General features: G+C 42.2%; 1 protein-coding gene across 2 annotated transcripts in view; it reads left to right on the top strand.

The window, feature by feature from the left end:
• Nucleotides 1-20771, top strand: part of Epp (Ecdysteroid phosphate phosphatase) — a 59702-nt gene that overhangs the window by 25634 nt on the left and 13297 nt on the right. For both annotated transcript variants that reach the window (XM_075692807.1, XM_075692808.1), the window contains 5 exons: nt 1466-1674; nt 7646-7748; nt 9716-9874; nt 15268-15385; nt 20255-20377. In XM_075692807.1, coding sequence (XP_075548922.1) covers nt 1466-1674; nt 7646-7748; nt 9716-9874; nt 15268-15385; nt 20255-20377 — 712 coding nt within the window. The remainder of the gene's footprint in view (nt 1-1465; nt 1675-7645; nt 7749-9715; nt 9875-15267; nt 15386-20254; nt 20378-20771) is intronic.

Here is a 20771-nt window from a genome sequence, read left to right on the forward strand (position 1 = left end):
GCGCTAATGAACATGAGGTCACGGGTTTGATTCCCGAATGCAGTGGCTTCAATTCAGTGGTCATTGAATTCAAAAATGCCTATGTAGTTAGGTTTGGATACATGCTAAAGAATACGGTTATATGTAAACAAGAGCCCTCTGCTGGATTTCATAGCTCTAGTGTTGCTTTGAAACATAAAACCCAACCAGTCGGTCACCTGCTCAGATCAGGTTACTGCAGCATGATGACAGCCATTTTATGAGACTTCAGTGTCAATGCAGTTGTAAAGTTTTGACAGGCAGAGCTCTATCTCGTAAAGTCGTGAGGACTAAAGGTAATGACTTCTGATAGTAGCCCTACGGCAAGCTATAGAACTGCCCTTCGAGTCATATTCGTTCTGACACTCGCCAGAACCACGGAAAAATGATCGAGGACTTAATGCATTGAACGACCCATACAAATATTCCTTCTTTCCTAGGACTAATAAACAGTGCAATGCATTACCGAAAAACGTTGTTGACATTACAAATGCCGATACATTTATGAAAATGTTTGAATGTGTTAACTGAAATGTTGGCTGTGTGTATATACAGGGTGTCCCAGCTAACTTGGACCAAGATTTTAAAAATACCCAAGAGCTCTAGAGAAATCGTACCGACTGCATAGTAGCCGTAGTCGTATGTACTTACAGCCAGCATTTTTTTCATCACGAAGTATTACTTAATTAATTATAGTTAGTTAACTTTTTAATTATTGCTTGAATTGCAAACATATCAATTACAATGTTGTAGGGCACCTTAAATAACCTCCAAATCAAGCATTTATTTCGTGCTGAAGTGGTCCTGGTTGTTTTTTCGAAGAAAAAACATCCCGCGAAATACGCAAAATACGAAACAGATGCGCACTCGCACGCCACTACTCAAGCGCCTACAAGCAACCATTGAAAGATATACAGCTGCATTCTCTTATCGCCGCATCGTACAAGGCTTCGCAGCGCTTATCAATGTGTGAGTGGCGTGTTCTCTTGATGCCGCGACCATCACATAGTGTGAAGCCCTGTATTGAGTTGCCGCCCCTAGTAAAGCCGTGTATCCGTGACTATTCACTTGGGAGCGCTTGAGCAGCGGCTATCTATTTCGTATTTTGGATGTTTCGCGCGCCTTTGTTGTTTCTCTGAAAAACCAACGAGGCAAAGCTGAGCACTAAACAAATGCTTGATTCGCAGGTTATGTGAGGTGCCCAGCAACTGATATGTTTGAGATTCAAGCAATAATTAAGAAGTTCGCTAATTAAAAGTAATTCATAATTAACACTTAGTGATGGAAAAGATACTGGCCATGAGTACATACGACTACGGCTACTATGCAGTCGGTACGATTTCTCTAGAGCTCTTGGGTAGTCTTAAAATGTTGTTCCAAGTTGGCTGGGACACCCTGTATATATATATATATATATATGTTACTAAGCCATCTTCCCTTGTTACAGGTCCACAAAGTGCTGTACTCGCATGTGCCAAAGGAGCCTGATGAGCTAGAACTTCTCATTGGTGACTTTGTGTATGTGAGCGGAGAGCACCTTGGTGCGGCCACCGATGGCTGGGTGGAGGGCACTTCGTGGCTTACGGGAGCCACGGGTTTCCTGCCCAAGAACTACATTGAGCGGACGGCTGAGTCGGACGCCTGGACTCTGCACAGGTACAACCATACTGACATTAAGAAAGCTGCTCGTTACTGGCGGCCAAGCAAACAAAAAGAGATCAGTGTGGTTTAAAGGACAACTGCAGCAAAATTTTGGTCCCATGAGAAGCCTAGTTTCAGACAGTGTCTTTTTTGAAACACGAGTAGATGCGTGTTGAAAGGTTTGCAAAAGTGGACGTTTATGACACCGAAACTGCAAAAAAAGCTCCACCATTAACATTCGCTGGATTGTGACTCATAGTTCGGAATTCACATCTCAGCATGACCTCTGAGATTAGGCGTCACTCACTACGCGCTGAAAAATCTTGGAGGCTACGTGCTGGGACTTAAGTTATATCCGCTAACCACCAGGTGCAGAGGTCATCTTTTTAGATGCTATTTAAATGCTGGTATTAGTAAAGTTAGACAATTACGAGCCCTGCCAAGATTGCTTCAGTAGTATGTACTTATCATTTATAACCAATTTAGCCAAAATGAAGTCTTGTTCGAATTGGCCTTTAATGTACAAATGTGATTTAGTCATGTTTCACTGGAAATTAAGGGGGCATTAGCATGTTAAACACTGAAGAAACCAACCTCTCTCACTGCTTAAATTTGTGGCCAAATAAAACTACATCCATGAAAAAAGAAGATGTTGGTATGCACCATCTAATTATATGCAACATTGTCTCATACTTTTATGTCACAAATTATTATGTAATTTTTACATGGAAGGCATTGCAGATCTGAAGTTACCACCGAATGAGCGGAGTGACACGTACCTGCAACCAGCAAGCAGCCACAGCACACCACCTGTGCTCATAACCAAAGCATATTCTATCACATGCTGGAAGTGCAGAGGTGCACCAATATGTGATTTGTTATAACCTTATTATATTCACAAGTTGTAGTTGTAATATACGAAGTAGTTGTCGCATAGAAAGTGCCGCAGGTCAAGAAAGATTGTAGAAGGCAAACATGCAAAATGCGCAGAGTTGGACTGCACAACTTCCATAGCTTCCACAATTTTGCCAGCTAAGTATGAAACTGAGTATAGAGAATATAAAGAGGTGGAAATGGGGGTCTGCCCAAAGTTCCAGTGAAGAATCTGAACTCTCTATTGGGGGAACTTGGGCCCAGAAAGACAAGCTAAACTCAAATCATAGTGATAGCATCAAGCATGATGTCTAAGTTGCACTCACAAATCAAGTCTGTCGGCTATTTATATGTGTAACTGCGTTACATTCCTGAGTACTTGTTGGTACTTGCGTACATTTGAGAACGTACAACACTATTTGCATAGTGCACAATCTAATTAGACATTTTTCAATATAGCATTGATGGCAAATTTCAAGACATTTAAGATACAGTTGGCTGATCTTGCACCAAGCAATAACTTGATATCACTGATCCGGGGAAAGACTGTCACTGGCAGAATGTAAAACAATGTACGCTTGGCAATATACTGACAGTGAATGGCGTGAAAGAAATGTGGGGAAAAAAAGCAACCAGATGGGACATGCGCCTCAGTTTGCAAGAAGGACCTGCCCAGTCAAGAAAAGCAGGAGTCAATGTTCCATCAAGCACAGAACACAGTTCGTGAACTGTGTACAGAGTGTTGTTTGCAGAATTCTCCTTTCCTGTGGTGCGTGATATGTGGGCCAGATGGGTAGATGCCTCGATGAGCGCTTGATAGAGCACGCTAATAATGTCCGAAATGGATAGGAAGGCTTTCTTGCTCTGCATGCCAGAACATTTGGATGTGCTCCACAATTCCAGCGGACCAGCGAATGTAACGATGAGCAAATACGTGTAATCAGCGAGGCAGCTGAGATGGCTAGGGAACATTGTGCCTGTGTGAGTGAACCGTCGGTTGCCTTATCCAGTAAAAAACTCAAATACTTGGAAGGTAGAAGTATGCGCAGCGGGTGTCGGTGACTGTCTGGGCTTTCACTCTCTCACTTTTTGGTTTTCGTTGGTTCTTTTTCTTTCTCATTGCAAATTTGTTTCGTGTGAGGCTTTCCCTGTATGTGTATATACAGTTAAACCTTGATATAACAAAGTCAGTAAAATTGCAATTTGTTTTGTTATATATATAAAATTTTTGTATTAACATTCGACCTTTCATGCAAATAAGTAGAGTCACTAGTCGATCTTTTTTACACGGAAAGGGGCCACAGAATTTTCCAAATTATCGGGCAATAGAAGAAAGTGAATTTGAGTGAGAAAACAATTCATTTTGATAGATTTGGGAGTCGGCGACGAATGACACGGTTTCATGCCTCGTACGTCAACAATATCTTCTCGGGGGTACGAATTAAACGAAGCCAGCCACGCTTTTGCATGCACTTCATCCCAGTGGCTGATAGCGTCGCCCCCACTGGGACGACACTATCAGAAAAAGCACCGGCAGCGGGGAGCGAATGCTTCGTCTGCCTCTTGCTCTAATGAGTCACCGAAAGTCGATATTACGCAACCTCCAATACTAAATGTGTGGTAAGACAGCTTACATGGCGCCGCGCTGTCTCGGCACGCCCACTCTTTGCACACGCAGCAGATTACCTCTAAAGCAGGATGCACGGGCTGCATGTGTGGTCAGATGCACTTATAGCCGTGCGCAGCCGCCGCCAACACGCTTGCCACCTTACCCTCCACTCCACCCCATCACGCGCGCTTGATCACATTACCGCGAGCTCACTCCCTTACCCCTCTTTCCCTTTCTTCATGTGTGAAGGCAGCACTCGTGATGCCACCATCTTTCTTGTCTCACCATTTGCACACTTTCACTCACACCTAAAGCACACAGTGCGCATGACCCGATAGGACATTATCGAACTTGGACTTTATACGGAACATGATGCTGCTCCACTTCGGCGATCGTTCTTGTCACGCAGTGCACTATTTGAGGGGTACGTTTGCAAGCAGCAAGTTGTAATTCAATCATTTGACCATCTGCGTACACGAAAGTTCACATTTATTTTCTCAGCATTGCTTTTGTGGCGGCAGTGAAATTTCCTTATGTTGAAATTGCATACAAACACAATTTGTTATATTGAAGTTCTAAATACATGGTTCTCTATAAAGAAGAGGTTATGAAAATTAAATACTTCATTATATCGAGGTTCAACTGTAGTCACGTTTCTGTCAATAAATATTGTCAGTTCGAAGTCAACACTTGTCTCGTCTGGTTGCTTTTCGTCCTGTCTCCGTCCCCCCTATTTTTTTTATTTTTTTTTTTCCTTTTCCCCGTGCTGCTTACTGTCAGTATGAATTACCGACTAGCCTAGGTAGCCACCTTGACAATATAATACTTACGTATGTGCCTCCCATTCATTAATTGTGCTTAGGGCGAGTATTTGGTGGGCCTTGACATGATCTGCTTCCAGTTTCATGACCAAATGCGTGTTAGCTGATCACACCTTGAGGAGGTGTTCGCCTGGCAACCTACGTTGTTTTCTTTGTCTTATTATTGGGTGTGTTGGTTAGGATTTAGGCATTAAAATGCACAGTGTGACTTGTATTGAAGGTTCATTAAGTGCACTCAAACCTCATTATAACAAAACGCAATATAACGAAGGAAATGAAATTCCCCTTGACATACCTATAGAGGTCCACGTATTTAGAACCTGGCTTTAATGAAATGTAATTGTTCAGCCAATGAACATAAGGAACTAGGTTCATTTCTGAAACAAAAAAATACCGGACCGTTGCACGCCGAATACATCCCTTTCCAGGGGGTTCGGCACTCGTTCGCCGTGGCACTTCAAAATTTTGCGTCCCTGTGTCGAATACGCCATCAAGCGACACTGGTCTTTCTCACCACCAGCTGTAGCTGCACACTTGCCCTCAAGCAGTGGCTCACTATCACACTTCTCCACTGACCTCTCTTGCATATGCCTGGCTGCACGAGCCATGCCACAGTGTGTGGCAACGCACGGCGGTGCGAAAGATTAGTGCGCTCCCTTCTACTGCATGGCGCCGCTGGCCATGGCCTCCGAGATCTCCTCCAGCACAATCTAGGGGGTCGCGCTCAAGCCTGTGCGAGCCACGCCATGCTGCATGGCTACGCACAACAGTGCAAAAGATTACTGCACTCACTTCTCTCCTCTACAATGCACCTTGAACCTGGCCTCCAACATCTCCCCAGTGCAATCTCGGGGGTCACACCCAGACTGTGCGTTCGCTACTACTTCTCCATGCAGCGCGCCACGTGGGCTGACAGCTGGGCGCGGCCTCCAAAATTGCAGTGGCAGCCATGAAATCTCGGAGGCCACGAGACGGCTGAGCCAAGTTCACTTGCCTCCTCGTTTGCACAGTGGAGTGCTGTGTTGTGTGCCACTTGCTGCTCGACCACGATGAACCAAGTAGAAAGTGGACCCGCAAGACCATCACAATAGAACAGACGGCAGCCATCTAAAAGCTATCATGCCAAGTGCTAAGAAGTCGTGTGTCGCACATGCCGGAGATTCTTTTCTTGTTTTATTCAAATTTCATTGCATGCATGACTGTGTAGTGATTCCACGGGCCGCGATGCCGTCTTCTTGTTTCCATCTGTACAGTTGTGTACCCCATTGCTTATATATTGCAGTAAATGGCAGAAATGAATATGACGAAGTAATTTTGCCTCCACCATCAACTTCGTAATGACAAGGTTCAAGTGTACTTGACTCTGTTTTAAAGGCAGTAGAATAATTTAAGAATTGTAGCGAGGATCTGGGGCAGGTCCATTTCCCTTCCTCCTGAGCGGCATTCCGGTAGAGGCACAATACAACTGCACTCTTGCACCAGTCATGTGATGCCCATTAAAGAGGCACTAAAGAGAAGCACTAAATCAGTTTAAATGGATAAAGTAGTCTTTCACAACTATATTTTGGTCACTTTTTGCAATAGAAAGTTGATTACTTAAGTAAGCAGAAGTAGAAGAGTAGTAAGGTAATAAAATAGAAAATGAAAATCAAACTGTTTGAATTTCATATCAGAACCACAGCGCCGGTTTGTGTCACTGTTACATCATGAATTTCAGAGCATTTTCTCATATCTTGACAGTTGTGATTAAAAATTAAATTCTGGGGTTTTTACGTGCTGAAACCACTGTATGATTATGAGGCACACCATAGTGGAGGATTCCGGATTTTGACCACCTGAAGTTATTTTTACTATGCACCCAATAGCAGTGTGGTGCAGTAAAATTTTCGAAACTCTTAAGTTCATTCTTTGGATCTTTTAAGATACAATGAAGTCCATCGTTACCTAGAAACAATTAACTGGGCCCTAGCAGATGGCATCAAAATTCATGACATCACAACAAGGCTGGTGGAGGAACTCCTAGGTAGCATCAACAGCAGTCTTTTGTTTTTTTGTCTTTTCTGGCTTGTTATGAAGCGTGTTCTCACTTTAAGAGTGATTTTTTTTTATTGTGTAAAGCTAATTTACTATCACAGCTCAAGTTATTTTTTTTCTTGCCATGTCTATTTAAAGGAACCAATGTGGTAAAAGTAATCTAAATCCCGCCACTGTGGCATCTCTCAGCTTGTGTTGCTTCAGTATGTTAAACACCATCAGTCAGTGAATGCTTTCAAAGCGAAGATTTCCTTGCCAATATTCTAATGCTCAGCGTTCGTTGTTGTTTCCTCACCAGATATATTTGTTAATATTTATAGACTGCTTCGTCCTCTGGGTATGTGTCCATTCCTGGCTAATCCCCCAGAATAGATGTGTCACTGTGACACAAGGGGTATGAGGCCTTAAATTTATTTAAGTACGTGTCATACTACTCTGTGCATATGCCTCTCATCAGTGTTGTTCCCTCGATGAGCATCGTACATTGCGTTTGTCCTCATGATGCAGGCAGCTAACAGGTACAGGCTGCGAGGCTCTGTCGGTGTCATCCACCACTGCTGCTGCCTCGCCAATTCAAATGAGCTTTGCATCATTGAGATTCCAACATTGCATTGGATCTGCATGGTTTTTGTTCCCCAACTCTGTGCAGGTCCATAACAATAGTGAAGGATGTCTTCATTGATGGCCTGGACGATGGCGTGCTCCAAAGAAGGCCAGCAGTGGCAGCAGCCCAAGCTCCGCCAAGCCCTCAGGTGAGTGTGACCCATTTACCTCTGCATGATACTTTAGAGCGGCAGCTGGTATGGGGACCACCCAGCTACATTCGCAGCATCACCATGGGTTACCGCCATTGGCCATAGTAGTTCCCCAGTAGTGATCGCATTCATGTTGTCAGGATGACACTAAAACAGGCAATGTAACACGTACCTCAGTCATCTTTTGGGCACTTTAGAAATACTTAATTGCGCCAAGGCTTCTGGTTAAAGCCACGAGGCATGCAGAACATCATTAAAGTTAATATTCGGGCTTCTTTGTCTCTGAGCCATCTAAATTGTTCCACGAAAGTGCTCTGCTCACACATACTTTACAGAGGCTTGGCATCAGGCTGCCTGCAACAAGTTAACCCTTTAATGATGGAATATATAAGTGCCCGAAAAATAATGTTTATTATCTCTATAAATGGTGCAAAACACACTGAGAATAACCATAATCAATGAAAAGAAAAAAAATATTTTGTTAAAACTTTTTGAGCAATAGAGGGAAAACACCATGCAGACAAAGGGAAGTGAGTGAGCTTCACATCAAGCCAGATACACCTTTGTTTGGAATTTGTAGAGACAGCTCTCGCCATATGTTAACCATAGGGGTACATTTCATTTGCTTTGCATCATTTGTGTGAACCCACTGCGGCGGGAGATCTTGTATCAGTCTCTCTCCTCTGACCATGCCTTCAAGGGGAAGCGAATTATGTGGCAAACATCATCCTCATCCAATGTTCGTGCTTTAAAGCAACAAATTATGCTTAATGCCTGTCATTCAGTGTTGGCTAAAGACATTTATCCAGAAACTTCATACTGAATACCAAAACTCAGGGAAAAGAGACTTCTGGTATGTTGCCTGTAGGCAACACTCTTCTATAAAGGGTTAAACGAGTACTGAAAATAGATTTTTTTTGCTTGCAATTTATTGACAAAAAATGAATGTCCAAGTCCTCCTAAGTTCTTGGAAAAAATACCAACCTGCATAAGAGCAAACAAAAATATTTACTGAATACAGCCAAATCTAATAAGAAAATTGCACCCAACACAAAATGACCTTCACTACATCCAATATTTGGCTTAAGCGTACGCACCTATTGGGGAAAAAGAAGTTTCAGTCAGGTCTGTGGAACAGAAACACAAGCTTGAGGCCTCCAATGGGCCACCAAAATCAGCCAGCAAAGTGTATTCTGCAGGTTTTCATGGCCTTTCAGCAGCTTGCTGGACCAATGCATGGCACGAAAACTACAATAAATTATGTTACTCCTGCAGTTAATTGCATTTGCTCTGTGTCATAATCTCACAGTAAGGTTGATAATGCCAGGTCAGGCATCTTGAGCCCAACTTTCATATAAATTAAGACATTGTCAGGTTTTAGTAAGGGTGAAAAACCAGACAGTGCCAAAACTGTGTTAAGAATCTAACTCTTTATAGAACAAACTTGTGCCCAGAAAAAGAAGCAGCACTCAAAGCATAATGATACCTACGAGCACAGTTGTGAGTCATTGAAATCTGATCTCATGAGTCAAGTGCTTTGGCTAGTTTTGTATGACTCATCATAAATTCCAGTGTAATCGCTGGTGCTCGGGTATGTTTGAGAATGTACGCCGCTATTTGCATCGCACATGCAATCTAATTAATTAAACAACGCTTTTTTCACTACAGAATCAGTGACAACATGAAGGAAAGTTCCAATACATGTAGGCACGTCTTGCGCCAATTGCTTTGTAATGTTGGTTAGCTGGTGAAAAATAGCCACTGAAAGAGATAAACAATGTATGCATGTCAGCACCTTACAGGTGTCTCCCGACCTTCAAACTTGGCTAAATGTTGTCATTTTATGCTTGAATGAGTATTTGGTAGTTTCTGCAACTTCAAGAAATATGTCTCGGTACTCCTTTAACCTTTATTCTTTCTGGCATATTGCGGGCCGCATTCATGAGCTGTGCATTTGGTTGCAGGTGTGTCCCAAAGTACCAGTAGCCCCAGTAGCTCCAGCATCACCTGTAGCAGCAGCAGTTGTACAGCCAGGGCCTCCGCAGGTTGCAGAAAGGGAGGAAAAGGTCACCACTCCACCAAAGGAGATCATCTACGAAAACCTAGGATTTTTAAATCAAGCAGTAAGTGCCAACTTGGAACAACCCGCGGTTGCAATGTGACATGTTCGGCAAAAACAAAAAAAGAAAAAGTACCGTATTTACTCGAATCCAATGCGCACTTTCTTTCCGATAAAATGGGTCCAAAAATTGCGTGCACGTTAGAATCGAGTACAACCCTAAATCTGCGTTACGATATTGTCATTGGCATTTCAAAATGGCCACCTCATACGCGCTTTGAGCCTAGCTGCTGTAGCTTTCTCCATGTGCTGTAGTATGTGTGCTTAGCCAATGCTTCCTTCGGCTTAGGTTAGTGCACCATCTGTATTCCTGTTTTCTGCATTTGCTCTGTCAGCATGGAAGTGTCGACTGCAAAGACATGCGGAGTTCATCACGATGCCGCAGTTAAAAGGAAAGCGATAACGTGTGCAGAGACGGACGGAAATCGGGCCGCGTCACGGGCGTTCGGAGTTCCCGAAACTTGCATGTGGGACTGGCGAAAACAGCAGGAGAGGCGTACTACCCCAGCGGCTGCTAGGTACGGCGCGGCTGCACGGCTCCTATCTTGAAAGTGATCTGCGACAGAGACAAGAGTCTATGCATCTAGGTGCACCGCGCTGTGTTCTCGTCGCTTAGTTCATGTTGAAGCGAGAGGCAGCACAAAGGTCAATTCCCTCGCTCCTGCTACCGTACATCGTCACTCCAGCGTTTAAAGAGTTTCCGCAGTCATTGAGTGAGACGTGTTCATGTTTGCTTGTTTGCGTGTGACACCGTGCTTGTTAATTTAGTTAGTAAGCGAACGTTTAAAAGTTTATACGGCCGATAAAACTACTATCCTTACTTCTCGTATAGCTGTCTACTAATTTGCTATCGTCATCGATGCTTCGCCTTTCAAGGGAAACTATGACTTTCTTTATTTATCGCAACTTTAGTGCATTGGGAGTAAATCTTTTGTTTTTTCCAAATGAGAGAAAGTTGTATTTCTGTATGAAAGAATGAGGTGTGCGGTACTATAAACGACTTTTCTTTAGGTCACGGCAAATTGGTGCGCGTTACAGTCGGGGACGGTTCTTTTTTTTTTCCCTTTCTTTTGGGGGGTCACGGAAAACGGGTGCGCGTTACAATTAAGCAAATACGGTAAGTTTACTAAAAAGGAATGCTAAAGAGAGAGTCTAAATGAACTCAGATCGATGAAGTATAATTTGAATACTATTTTCATCGATTTCATGGTAAATGATTGATTACTAGAAGAGAAATTGAAAGTCAAACCATTTTTTTTTTTTTCATTTTCACACCAATACCCCGGTGCCGGTGCATCAGTGTGATGTCATTGGTTCCAAAGTATTTTCTCGTATTTAGGCTATTGTGCCTCTTTAAAAGTTCTTCAAGCTTGCTAATTTCAGTCTTTGGTTCCCTAAAGCGCCCCTCACCAGGTTTGGCCACTTTAAACACACAAGCACAGTGCATATGTCACACACTGAGAATCTTGTCTGCAAAATGTTACTGTGCTCTGCGTCGCGAAAACAGCTAAAATTCTAAACCAAATGTTGCACGTCCTCCTTCTTGAGAAGTGCAGCTTCCAGCCAGAGAGCCAAGGTAACATGCACAAACATCGTGACCCGAAATGCAATCTTGGCAATGTCACTCACTGTGGCACGTTGCTTCAGTAAACACGCAGCGCCACCACCAGGAATGCACCACACAGTTAAATACGAAGAGGAATTGAACAGAATATGTTCCAGCAAAAGAAAGCATAATACTAGCCACAATGTGTGGAGCCAAACAAAGGGAAAACATAATGTAGAAGTATACTATACTAATATAGCATAGCTAATTTTTATTTTTGGTGACCCTTTGACAACAGCAAAAAGTGTTAGCTGGACAAATGCAACTGTCAAGTCACGACTAAATTTTATTCTAACAGACTATGGTCTCCATTGCTGTAGGAAAGCACTGTGGTGCTTATGCTGCAACAGGGAAATGTTGTTGATCCTTTGCCTTAGCAGCAAGCCTAAGCATCCAGATAGACTAAATATAGGCTGCCTTTAGTGTAAGTCTCCATGCACAAGAATTGCTTGCAGCCAGTTGAAGCAGTACTACCAGGGTGTTGCCGCCACTGCTGGTGAGCTGGAAATTCTGAGGGAAAGTGCACCATGCAGGTGCTTGGCACTTTGCATGACTTCAAGTAAACATATTCAAAAAGGCATAGTAGTTGCAAGTTTTGAAGTGCCATTGTCAGCGATGTTCTTCCTAAAGCTGTCTGCCAGTTGAACTTCACAATAGAAGTGAGCAATATTGACAGTACTGCTAATGTTCCACCTTCTTGTTTGTTCCTTCGCTTTATGTTTTACGATAGTGTGTGCAAAATATGATTTGGCACCTGAAAAGAGATGGAACGTGACTTCTGTGATCAAACAAAGTTGGAAAAAACTGGTGACCCTTATCACAACCTTGAAAAAGTTATCCATACAGGAACTTCAGGTATCTCACATGACTCAGCAATTCAATATTGACATCAAATCCTATGAAAAATATTGTTGGATTTTTAAGGCGTTATTACAACTTTTCTTTTAGATAGTTATTCAAAACGCTCATGCTTATGACAAGGGAGATTTTATAGCAGAACCTCTGCGAGAAATAGAGCCCTGAGGAAAGTGCATTGCTTAAGGAAATGAAGAGCTAAGAAGATACACGTGCACAGTGTAAGAAAAGAAACTGTTGCACACTACATCATGCTGCATGTTCTTGTTTTGTCATGTTTTATTTGTGAACAGCAAAAAATCTGTTCATAGGAAATTTAGTTACAAACCAGCACTGCTGTCTGTGCAGCCTTTATGTTTCCAGTGCATTAACCTTAAAGAGGCGCTGAAACACTTTTTGAACAGTAAGCAAATAGAGTTTTATTTTAGCGTACACTATAAAATAGCCGGTCGTCTCTGCGCATGCGCAGAACGCTAAACGACCTATAGCATATAGTGCACGCTATTTGTCAGATTTAGTGTTAGCATCTTTGCATGGTTTGCGGAGTTTGCGTGAAACATGCCGGCAGTCTTTGCTGCCCGCTTCGAATTAAATTTGTCGTTGCTTTTGTAAAATGCACTTCGTTCATAGCAAATGACTGTGTAAACGGCTTTCGCTTAGTCTCAGGCCGCTTCGACGACAGAGTATTATGGATAACCTTGTGGTGTTTTCGAGATTGCTTCTCGTTTCAAACGAGTCGAAGCCTAACGAAAGAAACATTCAAGATGTCAGTGCCACCTATTGCTGCAGTGAGGAGATAACTGCAACGACGGCATATGGCCTCTGAGATTCAAAGATCTTGCAGGTCAACTAAAGCTGTGAAAAACATACGGTGCTTAGCGTACGCTATACTAAAGCTGTCTAATGTTGCCAATCTGTTATAGAGGCTGCTGTAAACATGTGAGCCAAATATTACTGCACTGAATGCAGCAGATAATTCACAATCTCGTGTCATAAGCAGCGAAATATCACGTGCCCTTGCTTCCACATTGTCATCATGCAGCAGCATCAAAAGCATGGCAGACTAACGCTATTGGTTGGTTTCGGGATCCTGAGAAAATTCTCAGTAACACATAATTGCACATTCTTAGCTAAATAAATTAAACATATATATGTGTGATATCATAAGTATGGAAAAATTATTTCATCTATGCACTGCCGGCTGCATCTCCTGCGCGTGACCTGCCTCTGAGAGTCACCGCAGCAACCAGGTGCCACAATGAGCCCTTTTGCCCTGTTTCGCCGTAGGGTGCCTGAATGCTCTCCTCCTCAACACCGCACCGTGCACAGAGTGGGGAAGAAGGAGAACCATTTTGGCTTCTCACCTACGTAGCTTCTAGCATTATTGCGGAGATGAAGAGAGAGAGAAAGCCACCTATAGGTGCGATAACATTACTACTACTTGAAGGATATGAAAAAATGTAGCGGCATGAGATTTGTGAGACGTCCTTTTATAGTGAGGCCATTCTATGATTAGTTAGAGTAGTGTTTCAGGGCCCCTTTAACCATTTTAGATGATCCAAGCTCCTCCATTCCAAGCCATTCTGAAACCGTCCATGCCACTCCCTAAACCATTATAATAAGTATAAATCATCAAGGCTAATTGGTGTACCACTTAAATGTATTGTGCAAGACAAGCTTGTCTGCTCTTGTGAAATAAGCAATCGGTGTAAGTTCCAGGAAACTCTGTCCTCAGTATAAGAAAATGCTGAAAAGGTAACGTCCCTAAACACATGTTGTGATCAGCAGGATACAAGTCACGAGAGTGTCTTAAAAGGGTGATCGTTTGGGCTAGTTGGTTTTCCATGTTGTGTGGTGCTGCGCTTGTCCTCGTTTTTCTGTGTCCCTTGTCCCACTTCGCGCTGCACCTGCACGCAGTCTCAGGACGACTTAAATCAAAGTATTTTGGGGCAGGTTTTTTTGTTCACAGTAAGTATACTGACAACAAAACTCTTAAAGAATTTCCATGGCCTGAACTTTATCAATCCATCCCTTAATATACCGTACTTGCACAATTAAAACACGCACTCAAATTTCACTCAATTTTCACACGGTTAAAATGAGGAACTAAAAGTGCACATGAATGTAATTTATAAATTTATATAAATTTATAAGAGAAAAATATATAGTGTGTCCTCACATTCACGATCAGAAAAAATGAGACGTGCAGAATTTTCACAGAAGGGACACTTTCCTTTTAATTTATCTTTCATGATTGAAGCTGCGCATTGTCCCTCCCATCTGTGCTTCATTGGCTAAAGGTGCCAAGCACATAAGGTGGTATTCCTGACTGATCACTTTTAAAAGATACTACTATCACTTTCACAAGATTTTAAGTGACTCAGCATCAGACTTGTCAAAATATGTGACCTGGCACTCTGTACTGATGTAGTGAGCTTGGTAAAGCACCAGAAACGCTGGTGGCCGTATATGCCGGGGCATCCAATGCAAAGCCGCACGACATCTCGCGAAAGTAATAGCATCTCTGAAAGGGATTGTAGTCTAGCACAAAATGAACCCATGGCAACCTTGAAGAAAATGTGCTCTGCCGCCATCTCATGCTGGTGATCATGCTGCATCTGACAGCTTTGGCGGTAGGCTGTTGCCAAGGCTGCGAATGCGGTTTTGGTTTTGTATCCTGTTGCAATGCACAGGAAATTTTCGGACCCAATGTCTTTTGGAAAAGGAGTGCCTTTTAGATACACGCAAAATACAGCAAACCCAGGACATTTGGAAAATTTGTTCAAGCTTTTCCGGGGTGCTTTACCGATGCACAAGTTCTCTGCTGTTGCGTACACTCTTCTAAATGTAATTTAAACCCAGTGCACGCCTCTTTGAGGAATTGGCGACATAACCATATGTCCTGTTTTTGTATTCTTTCATTCATCCTTTCAAAGGCAAAGCAGGAAAGCACCAAGGTCAGCACGAGTCCACGAAAGCTCTACGTTGCTCGACATGCAGAGCGAGTCGATTTTACATTTGGTGCCTGGCTGCCGATCTGTTTTGATGCAGCTGGTAAGAGTCAATTTGCTCGTATGCATGTTGATAGGATGTGCTGTGATCAATGCGCCTTGTTTTCATTTGCTTCATTTATGTGGAATAGATGCGGAACCACCATTTCAACACCTGCTTTTTCTTTCGAATGGTTTGCTAGTGCTTGTAGACAAAGTTCCCACTTGCAATACCTCATTTGCATCTGACTTTGCTTGTTCTAGCTGGTGAGGCTTTTTATTGCAAAAGCAATTATGTGGACACTCCAAGTGAATTTTTGCCGTCGCCATGAGGTTCTATATATGTAATTGGGTACATCTATGCTATATGCCATGCCACGCTATATGACATAGTCTATGCGGGTTATAATGCCATACCATTCTATCACTAATGTTGCTCATACCAGGTCTTACATTCTTGACAATATTACTCCTCAGAATTTTGAATGTGGCAGCCCGCAAACAAACGTCATAGAACTAAACACCAACACCGCATACCTTTTGTCTTAAATCTTCTTAGACTTAAGTAGCAAAAGTGCGAAACAATAACGGAGCTGAAACCTGAAAACGTTGTAATTTTATTGGCACGGCTGTGCACTGGATCGGCCCAGGAAAGAAGTTTGAAACCTACCTGATACAGAGAAGTGGTGTTGCTAAGAAATGCGTTGACTTTAAATAATAACCATAAATGAAATTATCAGATGGCAGGATTCAAACGGAGAACCCCTTGCTCAACAGCTAGTTTTTACTTAGTCAGCCTAATTTACTTCCAATTCATACTGCCACTACAGCTACTAGTCTTACACTTCTTGTAATATTCAAACATGTTGCTATCGCATTCATTGCTTCACTCTTATGGAAAAACTGTGATATTTTTGAATGTGTTACATCTCTAACATCATCCTTAATACTTCCGTGTTTGTGCTGCCATGGAGAGAGCTCAGCTCTGTTTAAAAAGTGATGTGGTTCTTAAGAGACAAAAAAGACAGGAAAAAAATATATTTTTTTTTTAAATAGTATTTGGATAGCTGTAGGCAGACTGATTATATCCCTTGTAGTTACTAACCGTCTAGCACTATAAATATTTCAATATTGTTTGTTATATTCAAGTAACAATGAGCCTTGTTTCTTTTTTTTTTTTTCACATTTTCACAAAACGCAAACTTTGGGCTTCGTGCAATCTTTCAGGAGTGACATCTCGGCCATCAGGGCATCTAGAATCATAATTTTTATTACAGCATGTAGCTAAATGCATTCGAAAGACATTCAAATTTTGGTTCAACTTCTTGTTTCTCAGCTGTACAGTAAATAAGTCAGCTACATTTTGAACACAACACATTCAAGTGCTGTATAATTGTTAACACTTGATATACCAAAAAAGTATTCCTACCATTGCAAACCTTATGCTTCTTAGTGTTAAGCTATGTGCCTAAAGCCATATTTTGGTGAGTAGTCCTTGCTCTATTGTTCCTGGAAACAGTAGTAATCTACTTCTAATTAGCTTTGGACCTAATAGGCCCATTATAAAGAGGAATGCATACCTGTAATCAGCATAAAAAGACTAAACAATATTGTGCAGTCTCCGTGAATCCCATAAATAAGGCTTTAAAGATAGCTTTAAAACCCACTTCCTTAAGGAGTGCTGATGCAAAAATCTTGTATCTATCTCATTTTACTTTATGTACTAGGTAGCTGTAGACAGCATAATTACAGCATGAAGCCCCAATTCTTGTAAAAGTGCAGCAAATAATTCTTTAAATCTTCTTTTAATACTACTAAATGCACCACTGCTTGTACGTAAAATAGGAGACCTTACGTACGAGCATGACTGATATTGGAGGTAGTGGACTCATGGTATCATAAGCCACTCATGCGTGCCAATTAGGCAGCCTGGTACAGTGGTTGAAGGTTATTCAATGACCTTACCTCTGGAAGCTCACTGGAAGTTTGCCACATGACACCTCCAGCAGCCATCATCATCTTCCTTGGCCACCTTTTATACAAGTCACGCTCCGGTGCAGGTGTCTCGTGCCTCGTGCTCCGAACTGTGAGATTAAAAAAGGAAGAAGAATAAAAGAGAGCTTCTTCTGCTCCTGCTATCAGTCCAAACGGTTCTCAGGTCTTTCGCTCGCCCACTCACTCATTGTTGTAGTAGACCTAACCTTGGTCCCTATAACATGGTGATGTGGACGTAATGTGGCGCGTTTCTGCAGCCTTCAGCTTCTGGGAGAAAAAAACCTGAATGGGCATCAGGAGTTGCACTGCAACTGTTTTAAAATGGCACCGACAGTCGCACTAGATGCATAGACGCATTGGCGCAACATGTAGAGGATGCAGCAGCAGGGTGGCACGTGCCAATCCAGCAAATTGGCCCTTCCGCCTTTCTTCATTGTGCATTTATCTGCATTCGACATGGGCTAAACTACACACTCCACTGTCACGATTCTGGCAATGCAGAAAGTCTATGTTACCTCCGCCAAAATAGAGTGGGTACATTATAGGCTTTAAAACTTTTAGGTTGCCATGTTATGATGATGATGATTATTATTATTATTACCTGTGGTATTTCGTAGTACAAGGTCCACGTATAGCCAAAGAGCACCAAGAACGTAACAATGTTGCATTTCTACTGTGGTGGCCAGGTGTCTATAGTGTTGTGCTGCTGAGCTCAAGGTTGTGGTTTCAATCCTGATCATGGCAGCGACATTCTAATGGAGTGCACCTATTGCTTGTGTATTGCACATCGGGTGCACGTTAAAGAACCCCAGCTGGTCAAAAATTAATCCGTAGCCTCCCACCTACAGCATGCATCATAATCAGATTGCGGTTTTGGCACTTAAAACCCCAGAATTTGACTTTTTCTTTCATGGCAGTGGAATAATGAGTGGTTGGATAGAGTACAAATAATGCCCATAACACGGCTATACAGGAGCTTAAAAGTTGATGGTGGTATAGCTGCCTAACAAATAAATATATAAGCCTTACAAACATAGGCTGCATGAGTGCAAGTGTGTAGCATATATGGAATTGTGGTTACGTGTTGCATTAAAAGCGGTAAATTAGTATTTCACCATTTTCTCTGACTGGACACTTTGTGGCACGCCTATTGAATCCATGTTCTCCTGCAATGATGACCAGTCGTGGGATGATCAAAAGGGCAATTCACTATATTGCATACTTTTCTGTGTAGATGCAGCCTTTCTGTGAACTGTAACAGTAGCTAAGAAAGTGTTGTGCACCTATACATCAGGGGTTCGAGTCATGCAATGGATTTCATTGAAAGAATTATTGCTGCAATGAGGCCCCATGTAGTATGCACAAGAGACCCTGACACTTTGCCTTTTTTTTTTTTAATGGCGCTTGCAAAGGCAGATTGAAAGGAGGACCTGCAAATGCACGGCATTTAATGTGCCGAAATATCCCAAAGGGACAGCTCAAACTTCATGAGCTTGCTCTTCATTCCTGAGCTGTTTTGCTGCAACAAACAAGCAGGATTGCCATTCTTCTCCGGTTACTCTCTTGCTTGTGGTGGTGTTTTCTGTGTATTGGGGCTAACATCTGTTGTCGATTACTTGGTTAAAAGTCATCCCTGCATGTGAACTCATTTAAAATGTTGCACTTTGTGTAGTAATAAAATAAGTAATATAAAGGCATGTTTAGAGATGCGGTTAATACTTGAGTATGCTGTATCTAGGGGTTGTTGAAGCACATGCTGCTGCATGTACCAAGTGAAAGTCACAATGAACAGTCCTTTGATTTTCTTTGTTCGTGACTTGATAGGAGGTTCTCGAATCATGCTAGCTAGAGACGACTTCGTTGTTGCTGCCTTGACTCGTGAATTGCAAGCAGTACTCCTGACATAGTCAAATCCCACCATTGCTTGTAAAGTGGGGCATTTCACTGTCCAAAATAAATAACAAATAATAGTCGTGCGCGAGCATTGTAAAATTCAAAAGACAAATCGAGTAGTCTTTACTGTTAGATTTGAACAATTTAATATTTGATGTGAAATATTTGTGTCTATTCAAATGGATACAACAGTTGTTGCAGTTTATGGGAAGAGGAGGCTCTTCCGAATGATTCTGCCGCAAGAGAGTGCACGGAGAAAGTCATTTCTGCACAGTAGTTTCCAGTCATTAAATAAGCATGCCTCACGTTAGGCAGCCTGTGAATTTGCTGTCTCAACTTAATCAAACCGAATTGTTGCACTTCGCCAATCTCACCATGTTCGTATTAAATTAAAATTATGTGCAGTGCTGTAGTGTTACTCTTAGCGCCTTTAACAAGCACTCACACTGCTATGAGCTTCCTTCAAGTTGAAGAGCTGTTTCTTGTTTGTTCCATTTCTTTTATGACGTACTACATACAATTGCCTTTCAATTGTTTTTCATCTATAAGCTCTCCACTTGACCTGGCATCCAGTTACTGGCATTGCATGTATTGAATAATGCAAATAAGCCTTTTCTTTTTTTTTTTTCTTTTCAGAGTGGACTCTGTGCAGCCTTTATATTTCACTTTGTTTAGAAATTGAAAATATTAGGTATTCGATGCGATTCGAAGATTTAGTTATGTGAGCACTCGTAGTAAATAACAGCAAAGGCACTATTATTACTTGCTACTGATCAGACGATTGTTCGCATTCCTTGCCAGAGTTCTTGAGCAGTGAAGGTACGATGCAAAGTTGGCTAGACATCTTGGATTAGGGAACTGGAAAGAGACATTTTGAAAGTTGGTTGTGGCCACAAGCGCAATGGTTTCATATTTTTTCACAAAGGCTGCACACCAAGTGTGTGTTCTGTGCCATTATTGAAAAACACTGCTCTCTCTCTCCCCACCCTCATTTGACCCATGCTATGCATGATGCCACACTCACATTTGTCTGTCTTGCTCTCAGGAAACTACACGCGGCGGGACTTGAACATGCCAGCCGTGGTACCAGAGAGGAAAGGAGGCTACATGGACTATGCTAAGGACTCCCCTCTGACTAACATTGGCCTGTATCAGGCCACACTGACAGGTTTGTGAACAACACAGCCTCCCTACAATGCATTCAAATAACCATTACACAAAGACAATACACACTGAAGACTAGTAAAGCATAACAGAAAATGAACTTCCATTGAAGAAATAAGCACTACATCTTGCCCGTGCCAGTGCAGCACCCTAAATCTTTTTGCAAAGCAGCGTACAATTGCAGGACAGTGATCAGGATAGATAGAGACAAACCACTGTGCTGGCCTGCAATAACAAGAGTACAGTAAAAGCTCGTTAATTCACAACTCATTAATTCGCAATTTCGGATAATTCGAAGTAGCTGCCGCGGTCGATCCAGCAATATATATATATAAAAAGCAATATGTAACATATCCCGCTAATTCACACTAAAATCCGCGCCACCACCGATAATTCGA

This window comes from Dermacentor variabilis, chromosome 5 (assembly GCF_050947875.1).
Source record: "Dermacentor variabilis isolate Ectoservices chromosome 5, ASM5094787v1, whole genome shotgun sequence".
Taxonomy (NCBI): domain Eukaryota; kingdom Metazoa; phylum Arthropoda; class Arachnida; order Ixodida; family Ixodidae; genus Dermacentor; species Dermacentor variabilis.